Source organism: Ahaetulla prasina, chromosome 4, assembly GCF_028640845.1.
Source record: "Ahaetulla prasina isolate Xishuangbanna chromosome 4, ASM2864084v1, whole genome shotgun sequence".
NCBI lineage: Eukaryota > Metazoa > Chordata > Lepidosauria > Squamata > Colubridae > Ahaetulla > Ahaetulla prasina.
In genome coordinates this window covers 38,544,137-38,555,656 of record NC_080542.1, presented here as the reverse complement: position 1 = coordinate 38,555,656, position 11,520 = coordinate 38,544,137, and the positions used below count along the sequence as shown (strand labels likewise).

The following is an 11,520-nucleotide window of genomic DNA, read 5'->3' as shown; positions in this document are numbered from 1 at the left end:
GGATACATTCCTGGGACCTTTTAAGAAGGCCCTAGTTTGTCCTCTCTTTAAAAAAGTCACTCAACCCCTCCTGCCTGGACAACTTTCATGCAATCTCCCATCTTCCCTTTTTGGGAGGGAAGGTAGTAGAAAAGGTGGCTGCTGATAAGCTTCAGGGAGTCCTGGATGAAGCAGATTTCCTGGACCCTTTTCGGTCAAGAGGCCAGCCCTGGATACACTGAAGAGCGAGTGGTGGGAGTGGAATGATAGTGCAACCATACCTGTTCTCCTTGACCTCTCAGCAGTCTTTGATATTATCAATCCTGGTATCCTTTTAGACCAGCTACACAAGCTGAGGCTGGGAAGCTCTGTTTTGCATTGGTTCAACTCCTCCAAGGTCAGATTCAATCAGTGTTAATAGGATCCAGCCCCCGACTGCTCACTTGTAGCATCCCGCAGGACACCATATTCTGTCCTTTTTTAATATCTACCTTAAGCTATTAGGTGAGATCACCTGTCACCATCAGTTGAGATATCATACTCAGTTCTATATCTCTACATATAATGACTACACACATACACAAGTGATGATGTCTCTGCCCACTCATGATGCCTGGAGGCTATAAAGAGCTGTAAACATTCTGACTGAACGCTGGAAAGACTGGGTAGCTTTGACTGCATAGAGTTTCAGGAGCCATATTTTAGTTCTGGACATGGTTATACTACCTCATTCAGACCCAATTTGCAACTTACGGATTTTCCTGAACTTATGTCTCCTGCTTGAAGAGCAGGTGGTAGGTGTGACAAAGAGAGATTTTGCACAACTCTCATTTGTGTACCAGCTATGAACTTTCCTTGATCATGACTCCTTGCGCTCATTACTCAAGCCTTAGTCATCTCATCTGGATTAATACAACAGCTCTACGTGGGACTATCCTTGAAATCTATTTGGAAGCTTCAGTTGGTACAAAGTATGGCAGTGAGAGCCGTCTTTGGGGCCTCTAAGATGGGTAGGTCAAGAGCAGAGAGCAAGAGGACAAAATACATATTATATCTCTGCTTCATGAACTTCTCTGGCTACCAGTCTGCTTCCAAGTTCTAGGTGTTGTTTATGACCCTACAGTTTGAGGTGTTGGTTAAAACCCTTAAGTGATCCAGGCTACCTGATGAACTCGTCCCTGCTCCGACAAGCCCATCCTACTCATGCTGGCAGAGAAGGCCTATTGCAGACCCCATTGGTAAAAGAACTCCCAACTACTGGGATCCAGAAGAGCCTTCTTTGTGGCTGTGCCTGCCCTTTGGAACATCCTACCCTCTAAGGCAAGATCTGTTCCCACCTTTCTACCCTTCTGCAGGAGCCCAAAGACTTGGCTCTGCCAGTTGGCAGGGGGATGAAATAAGGAAGTTCCATGTTGGAAGTGGCTGCTGGATTTATGGCACAATCCACCTCCCTGCTTGCCCTCTGCTCTCCATCCACCCAACTTTTTGCTGTTGTTTCTCCATCAGGGTACAAAGAGAAAATATCTGCTGCAAACTCTAGGTAAGGTCAGGAAGGGTTCTTTTCAGTCGCCAACTCCACTCCTAAACAAGGAATTAAAGAGTCATAAAAAGAAAAATGTATGTATTCCTGTTATTCTTTCTCATTGTTTATTATTTTACTTGTTTTCTTTATACACTTTTCATTTCTTCCTTTTATTGTTGAAAGCTATGTAGAGTAGCAAATAAATTTAACAATATATAAAAATTAAGGCATATTTTCACGGCTGAGATAAAAGATAGGGTTTTAATGTCATTATTTTATATAATAAGTAATTACTTATAAATAAAATTATTTTTATTGAAAAAGAGGAAAAAATGGAACAAAATTTTCCATTGAGGGAGAAACCATCAAAATAAAGATCAAGTTCAAAAAAGACTGACTCCAGCTACAGGCTATCGAAGAAAAATAACAACCTACAATTGCTTCAATCTAAGCCAAAAATATTGGTTTAGAAGGTGAGGGATCCAATATGAGTCACCCTTCCAGTTCCCTCTTGTAACCCACAGCAGTTATTTTAAGGAGGAAAAATATTCCAAATGTCATGCTTCCTTTTCCTCATCTCATTATGCAACAGGGAGATTTTTTTAAAAAAAATTGACTGTTTTAACCTGCAGAAATGGTTGCATCAAGTTTGTAAGTATTTATTTATTTGCTAAATTTATTTGCCACCTATCTCATCATGGGGCTATTCTAGGCTGCTTTACAAAAATGAAAAAGTGTATAAACAGAAGTAAAATAATAAACAATGACTAAGGAACACAATATAAATACAAATAACAATGTGATAATGATCTTAATATCCCTGAGCACCATATGATCCTTGAGCAAGACATTCTGGAGTGTGAATTCAAATGGACCTTAGGAAGCATTACCAACAACAAAATTAGCGAGATGACTGTATTTTAGCTTAGCTATTTAAAATCTTAACAGATGATGCTTAAAGTGCTACACTCAATATGCCAGCAAATTTGGAAAACTCAAGAGTGGCCACAAGGTTAGAAAAGGTCAGTTTCCATTCCAATCCCAAAGAAGGGGAAGGACAAAGAATGTTCAAATTATCCTAATTACACTCATTTCGCATGCTAACAAGGTCAAAATAAGCTTCAGCAATATGTGAACCAAAACCTATTAGAAGTACCACCTTTCAGAGGCAGACTAGAGATCAAATTGCCAACATCACTGGATTATGGAGAAACTAAGGGAGTTCCAGAAAAAACATCTACTTCTGCCTTCACAGACTATGCTAAAACATAGACTGTGTAGATCACAACAAATAGTGGTAGGTTCTTAGAGATGGGAGTACCTATCTACCCACCTTACCTATCTTCTGAGAAATGTGCATGTGGGTCAAGAAGCAAGTTAGAGCCAGACTGATTGGTTCAAAATAGGGAAAATAGTATCACAAAGCTATATTGTCACCCTGCTTATTTAATTTATAAGCAGAGTATATCAAGCAAAATGTTGTGCTGGATGAATCACAAACCGGAATTAAGATTGCTAGGAGAAATATCAACAACCTCAGATATGCAGACAATATCAGTCTAATGGCAGAAAGTGAAAAGGAAATAAAGAGCCCCTTGATGAGGATGAAAGAAGTGTGTTTTAATCTTGAGTTTCAATCTTGGCTTGAAACTCAAGTTTAAAAAAAACTAAGATTATGGCATCAAGCCCCACCATTTCCTGGCAAGTTGAAGGGGAAAGAAATGGAGGCAGTGACAGATTTTATTTTCTTGGACTACAAGATTGTTGCAGATGGCAACTGGAGCCATGAAATTAAGATGCTTGCTCCTTGGGAGGAAAGCTATGGCAAACAGCATATCAAAAAGCCGACAAAAGTCTTTATAGTCAAAGCTATGGTTTTCCCAGGAGTAATGTATGGCTGTGAGAATTGGACCAAAAGGAAGGCTGAGAGCTGAAGAATGGATGCTTTTGAATTGTTGTGTTAGAGAACACTTTTGAGAGTCTCTTGGACTGCAAGATCAAATCAGTCAATCCTAAAGGAAATCAACCCCGATTATTCTTTGGAAGGACAGATACTGAAGCTGAAGCTCCAATACTTGGGCTATCAAATGAGAAAAGAGGATTCATTGGAAATTACGCTAATGTTGGGAAAGATTGGAAGGCAAAAGAAGAAAGGAATGGCAAAGAACGAGATGGTTAGTATCACTGACACAGTGAGCATGGGTTTGAACAGACTCCAGGAGACAGTGTAAGATAGAAGAGCCCGGTGTGCTATGGTCCATGGGGTCACAAGGAATCTTAGCAAAGGAAAAACAAGAATCCCAGCTAGTTGTCATTTATTCAGAAAATGGGCTTAGCATGGTGGGTGATCCAACTCAATAATTAATGTCATACAACACATGATATAAAGACACAAACTTTATATCGTATCTTGAATTTTCCTGAGAAAATATGCTATTAAAACAGAATAAAATATTTTATTCAAGCTGCATTATCTAGGAAGGTTTTTGAATTACTAAATTTAAAAACTTTCTTAGCACATAATTGAACTTGATATTGAAAATATTTCACTTAGATAACTGAAGATATTTTTGTTTATAAAATATCTTGCAAAGAAGCATATTTTTCTAGTTAAAACTTGAACTATACATGCTTAATTTAAGATAAAACCCACTACTTACAACTAATATGAATCCACATTTCTGTAGTATTTTAATACTTATTTAATCAAATAAGAATATTTATCCTACATAAACACATTTAAAAGATGAAAAGCAATGAATAATTTCCATTCAAATACATTTTGTACTGTAACAAAAATTATGTATCTTTTTTCTATGTTCTTTCTTATATATTCAAGATGCTCATATCAAAAAGGTTTTCTCATTTAGCAATCTATTTCAACTTTTAAAAAAAAATAATTCTAACTCTATTTTCTAATCCTAACTACACTGTACAATTTAATGGAACCTAACAGTTAGAATCCCAATCCAGATAACTAAACTCTGAAAGTGATACAAAACAACCTATTTCTCATTAGAACTGTTGTAATTTCTATTCATTTATTATATTAGTAGTGGACCTTGTGGGAAAGACATCTGTCCTTTTAAGAACAGCTGGTTGGCATCACAGAATAAATAAATTTATTATTCATCCTAGGTTCTTAAAAACACTGACAAAAATTATAAGCTGTTTGGTGCCAGAGTAAATATTTTGTTGTTATTTTACATGTTTTCAATATGATTTCATCTTGGATCTGTCTGAAGTTCTTCTATTGTTGTTAGTTCAGTTCTTAAAACTTAACTTACTTTGTCAAACCAATCTATTTTGATGTTATGATTTATAAACAGTCTAAAATAAATACCTAAGTTCCTATTAAAGACTATTTCTTGCCCAACCTAAAGCAGACAATTATGCAAATTATTAATACAATTTTATTCATATTTAAACAATGTACTGCACCTGAACATATTTAATTTAAATGATAATACCTATGTCCTCCACATAAAGTAAAAGTCTACAAATATATAATATTTTTGACACAGTCAATAAGATTCCTTGTTCATAGTCTAGTTCTGCAGCATTTTTTTTCTCCACGTGGTCTAACTGATAGCCAGAACTTTTATCAATCATACTAATTAACCGCTCCCACTAATCCATGGGCATGCAACAAAGTAAACATGACAATTTTACATTGAAGAATTAAATTGCTTCCAGTTTAGCTGATGTTCCTATCTGCTTTTCCTTCAACTTTTTCATTTTCCTGTTGAACATATTGGTCCAGCAATGAACTGAGATGAACAGAGCCACGATGCAGAAGTCTGCTAGTGTGGGATGTCATGAGTGAGAATACACCTGCAGTTTCTCCCTGGGCAGTTACTATAGATGGCAGCTTGGAATAATTTACAAAGCCTTGCTTGCTTAGGATGACATTGTCGATGCAAGCTCCTGGAAAAAAAATGAAACAAAAACATTCAAGTTAGTATAGAAATCTATATATTACTAAAACTCTCGTTCCTGTAACTGTTAATTGGGCAAAACAGAACACTATAGGGCAAAATGTTTTGAACCAAGGTATTTTAAATTGTCAACTTAAAAAAATGTCCAAAATCCAGGATCCATGACTTCCGTGGAATTGAAATTTGGCAAATTTCATAAGACATTTTTCATGTAAATTGCAGCATCTCCTGTAAATTTTCATGTAATTGTTCATAAGACAATTTATGACAAAATACAAAATGTCATAAAAGATTTCCTCTACTGATGCTTCACTGTATCATACAATTCAACATGGGCTAACTTAAAGGCAGATAAAGAATGTATTTCAACTTTTCTAGTGAAGGCAGTACATTAGAAGCTATCAATCAATCAATCAATCAATCAGAATAGAGCTAGGAAAGGACCTTGGAGGTCCTCTAGTCCAACTCCCTGCTCAAGCAGGAGACCCTATACCATCTCAGACAAGTGACTGTCCAGTCTCTTCTTAAAAACCTTCAATGATGAAGTACCCACAACTTCTTATGGCAAGTTGTCATGGTTGAAGAAATTGAAAAAATCTGGTAAGGAAATATCTCTGAAAGGATGACACAAGAAATCACAAAAGTTTGTTTGCTTTAAATAGTGTAGAATTTAAATTTAACATTTCCCCCCAAACAGATTCAGATTTATAAAAAGACTGAGGTGGTGACTAAATATGGCCAGAAGAAAACAGAATGCACCAAAAGTTTTACCTAAAAAATAATCTAGTAACATATTAAATAAGTAAAATTGGTCACACAACTGCATTTGCCCTAAAATAGGCAATTAGTTTTCCACTGCGCAGCACTATGTACATCCACATACCCAGAAGTAAAAAGGCATTCTATTACAGCTTTCGAATACTTGAAAGGTCCCATTGGAACCTTACTTCCAAAGGATTAAGAGAACAAAGAACAAAACCCCTCTTCACAAGAGACCAAAGGGGGGTGGGGAAACTCTGTAAGTAAGGAATAAATGAATATTTTCCCCTAATTTCTTCTGAGAAGGTTATACTATAGAGAACTAAGGATAATTTTTCAGCCTTAGTCTCTTGCATTCAATTTTCTCTTAGAGACTAAGAGGAGGAGGGGAGGCTTAGTCTTTTGTGGACAGGTTTTCCCCTTAGTCATTAAGATGCGCAAGAAAAGGTAGGGTTTCTCAACAACCTCCACCCTTCTAGATCAGGAGTTCTGCGGATATTTTTTTTAATAAGTAGCTTCCACCACCTATTTTTTTTTTTAAAAAAATATCCTGTCCTATGGCTATAAACTAAGTTGTGAATCATGTCTCTTTCAGGTACTTCAACTGTACTTAACAGTTGCCTCTTCTACAACTTCTTTTCCAGTTAGTTATCTAATTCTATCATAGGAACATTCTCCACCTTGGATACTTCCAGACACCTACATTGCAAACAGTGGTGAGAACTCTTGAGAGTTAAAATTCACAAACATGAGAAATGTCTAGATTGGAGAAAGATGCTTATCCTACCCATCCCCCTATTGATTGCTAATCTAAACAAAACTTTTTTGTTAATTAAAAAAAGTTCTAAGACCTCTCAGTAAAAACTATGGCATCCAGTATCTCTGCTGACCTCATCCCTTACCTAACATATTAATCTGTGGCACACGCTTCAGGACTTGAAGTGTTTCCCGAGCCTTTGTTTCCATACTGACAATTAGAAGGTTGCGTTCCACAAAAAGAGGGAGGAGATTCTTGTATTTTGATTCTGAAAGAAAGGGAATCATGATCTGGAAAAGTGGAGAAAAGGATTATATTAGATGTATCAGCCTTACAGTGAAAAAATTACAGAGGTTACAGCAAAACAGGGAAGGGGTCATATTTCCCCCAGAGATCCCCAAATAGGTTTACCTGTTATATTAAAGTATCCTACTTTGTGAAGGAGATTGGGGGAAGAGTTGAAGAAAAAAAACAAGCAAAGCCTCTCTCTATTCCACTCTAGCAAATCAGTGATGGATCACACGTCACCACATAAAATTTCATAATGGTATCACAAAGCTATAACAAAAGTCTACTTTTCACTCACAGAAATAAAATATGCTGAAATTATAACCCTTCTGCCTTTGCATGTGAACTTTTAAATGGCAAATAGGACCTTTTACCAATAAAATCATACTAACTTCAAGAGAAAAAAAAACTTAAGTCAAGATGAGGAAGGCACCAAGAACAACAAAGCATCAAGAATTGAGATATAAAATTGTACAACCATATAATCTGTGCTAGCTATTGATCAGTTAATTAATAACCTGATAAGTCATGGACAATGTATTAGGCAAAAAAGAAGATAAGTTCTGTTGGAACATTGCTTCTATAAAAACTTCTTTAAAAATTAGAATTCATTGGCTGATCCTTCTAGGAAGGCAAAATATTTAAGTCTAAATAGATTTTATTTTTAAAAATCAAAGGAAGCAGAGAAAGAAAAAAACCTTTATTATACAGCACTACATTTCTGAAAGTCTATTAATACAGAAAAATGTACCTCATTGGGGAAAAATTTGACATGGATATTATACTTTCGTAGCCGATGCTTAAATAATACCATATCATTTCCAGGAATATAATTGTATTGGCACACAATAATCATTTTATTCTCAAGAAATGTTTGTTTCACTTGACGCAATAGCAGTCTTTCATAGCCAGTCTCCTACATGAGGAAAAAAAAAGGATTTGCAGTCTTGAAAATACAGACAATAAAAACTCTAAAAAATTATATTCCCTAGCTACAAAATATCAATTGATTTCAGAAACATAAATTCTGATTTATTCACCAAGATAAAATTGTTACTCTCTCTCAGCCCAACTCATCTCACAGGGTTGTTGTTGTGGAGAAAATTAGAGGAGGAATTTATGTTGAATGGGTTTGCTAACTTGAGTTATTTGTAAAAATAATAAAAGCAGGATACCAATAAAAATAAAATAAAATGTTCCTCTAATTATAATGATCATTCATACTTTTTCAGAAGCAAATTAGAATCTTTATTTTATACTTAATTAGCTTTTTTTCTCTGTGATACCAGTTAAATTAAAGCTATCAATCTACTTAAGTGTATGTTACTTCAAATTCTGTCCAAACTTAAGCAAGGCCCACAAGCTTGATTTAAACAAGTTCCATTAGAGTTATTGCCATTTGAAAATTAAATAAACAACATATCCAAGAACATTCTACCACTATTTTGGAGGTGGGAAAATTCAAACTTTGTGTAATCACGTAATATTAAACCAAACAAATACAAATCAAGTTGTTCAATTCAGCAGGAATTATCTGTCATTCCATCACAAAGGAAAGCAGAATTTCTATCTGGATGGTAATATGATAAGAAGATGCTTTTGTTGTTGAGCAAAGACAAATTCAGTTTTTCTTCCAAAGTCAAAATACAAGTAAAATTGAGATGTTCAGTTTACCGAATTCTACTTTACAATACTAGAATAATTTAGCTGTTAGCCAAGGCAGTTGTATAACTTTATAATTGTTCAAAAATGGGTATCTTTGATGAGCCATCAGCACAAGTTAGCTTCAGCAAATTATCTGAATGCCAATAGTGCTATTGGCTTTATAGGGTTATTTCTATTATTCATCTCTGATCCACAATTCTAATTATATCTTAAATGATAAAGCCATGTATGACAAGGTCCAATTTTATATAAATAAAAAAATCAATTTAAAAAATGGAATAAACAAAGAGAAAGCCAACAGTGATCTATTCAATTAATTCTTATCTAAGTCAAGCAAATGCTTTCCTGAATATAATAAGAAAGATAGCTAAAATATAAATCTAGGATGAGGAAAGTATTTAAATTCAGATAACTGAGTAAAATAGCCACAACTGGTTTCTGATTTTAGTGGAGCATAACCAAGGATATGAAGGGAAGTTCTTTATGGCTTTACAGTTGAAGAGCAGCACAAATTAACTATCTCCCAAAGGTCAGGAGGGAGCATAGCATCAAATACTTAAGTCATTATTAGAATAATGTGGCTATCTATTATAGAACTGAAATGATATGAACCCTTCCACAATTGGCAGAACTATGAAGGGCAAAGTATAAAAAGCATTTCAAGAATTTTAATCACAAATGAATTTTTATATCATTCCAACCATCCTGAAATAGAACAATGTTATTACTTCTTTAGGAAGAATGACACGGGGTTTCATACAGGTCTCTGCATCCAGAGGTTTTGGTGGGATGTACTCAGTCACTGCCATCAGCTTTTGCCTCATAATGTGCAACGGTTTCCAGTGACGTGTGACAGATTTGGAGCCATGACGAATAAGCTGCAAGGTGGGCAGCCAGCCTAGACCAATAGAGCAACAGGAGAGTTAGACTACAGTACAAATTCCAAATATAGGCAAGTGGGCTTTTATGTGACCACCATTTTCAAGACAACAACTTCATAAGAATCAAAGGATCCTAGTACTACAGAGAACTAAGAGTCCAGCAATGTACAGATCAATTTATATAAATAATTAAGAACATTTTTTAATCATAAAGCCATCAAGAATACTCTTGAAAATAATAACTCCTCACACTGAAGCCTTCTGTAAGATATTTAGGCTTAGTAATGAGTAGGTATCATGAGTATTAAATTTTGGACTGATTAATAGTACTGATTAGAATTTGCCTAAAAATCCAACTAAAAGATTTTGCTTCTGTTATCCTGAAGTATCTTCAATAAAGAACACTTTCAGGAATTATTTATACAAAGAATAACAAACATCATACCACTTTTAAATAAATCCATTATGATTTTAGATATGCCACTTGTACTTCCCTTTTAAGGTTTATAATTGCCTTAGAAAACAAATACAGGTAATTCTAAACTTGTGATCACAATTGCGCTCAAAATGTCTGTTGTTAAACGAGACATATGTTAAGTGAATTTTGCCCCAATTTACAACCTTTCTTGCCAGTTTTTAAATAAAACATGCAGTTGTTAAATTAGTAACACAATTGTTAGGTGAATCTGGCTTCCCCATTGACTTTGCTTGTCAGGTCACAAAAAGTGGTCACGTGACCCTGGGACACTTGCAACAGTCATAAATATGAATCAGTTGACAAGTGTCTGAATTTTGATCACTTCACCATGGGGATGCTGCAAAGGTCTTAAGTGTTAACTGCCATAAAAAGAAAATTCAAAGTATCTTTTACAATTAAAAAACTTTTATTTTGGATACTTTGTCCATAACTAGTGCACCCTATAAGCATTATACATAATGCCATCTACGTAATTATTTAAGTATTTCCCAATATTAAATAAAACCTGCTTGGAAAAACAAAACCCGATTCTCTCAGCCCCCCCCCCAAAAAAAAGGTCTGAGCGCAATATTCCTACCAATTACAGGAGGCAGGCCAATGTCGAAAGCTCCTTGTTACCCCGCTCCCTCTGCTTTACTGAGGTATGAATAGTTGAATAGGCCAAAACTGCGTCAGCCCAAAATTTACAAAAAGTTAGGATTTTTGCGATATGGGCGCAAGATCGTCAAAGAAAGAACGATTCGAGCTGAATTTCAACAGGGGGGCCCGCTAGATCTCTTGCCGACACAGAAGAAGATAAGCATTCACCGCATATAAACAGATAAAGTGATTTACAAGCCACAATAACGGATAATAATTTCCGGAGGCGGAAAAGCCCTCCGATTTTTCATTTTCCCTTACCGGTTTTACAGATCCTTTTCCCCCAACCGCCAACAGCAGCCATTTTCTAAAAACGTGAATGCCAGAGCAGAGCATCACGGGAGTGGAGATTTAAAGGGGAAGGGAGCCCTTTTCCCTCAGCCCTTTTCTTTTCCTTCAAAAGAAAGATCCTTTGTCTCCTTAGCAACAAAGGAGGCTCGAGAAGTCGTCTCGTGATCAACCCTTCCTCAAGTTTCTCTCCCTCTCTGAGTACTTCAGGACTGGAAAGAGATATAGAAAGACCGCACAACTTGTCTTTGCCTTCTGCAGATAGGGTAACCCTAACGATCGCTAGTGGCACCCGTAGAAAGAGGCAGAGGTACCACACTTCAGCA

The 11,520-nt window shown here is 35.8% G+C and overlaps 1 protein-coding gene across 1 annotated transcript; it reads right to left on the bottom strand.

Annotated features, from left to right (window-relative positions):
- Nucleotides 1-4,393: 4,393 nt before the first annotated feature.
- On the bottom strand, nucleotides 4,394-11,327 carry MRPL10 (mitochondrial ribosomal protein L10). The gene is made up of 5 exons (XM_058181994.1): nucleotides 11,168-11,327; nucleotides 9,637-9,806; nucleotides 7,995-8,159; nucleotides 7,101-7,245; nucleotides 4,394-5,428 (listed from the first exon to the last, which is right to left on the bottom strand). Exons 1-5 carry the CDS (start codon nucleotides 11,208-11,210, stop codon nucleotides 5,199-5,201), a joined length of 753 nt encoding a protein of 250 aa, XP_058037977.1. The 5' UTR covers nucleotides 11,211-11,327; the 3' UTR covers nucleotides 4,394-5,198.
- Nucleotides 11,328-11,520: the final 193 nt, after the last annotated feature.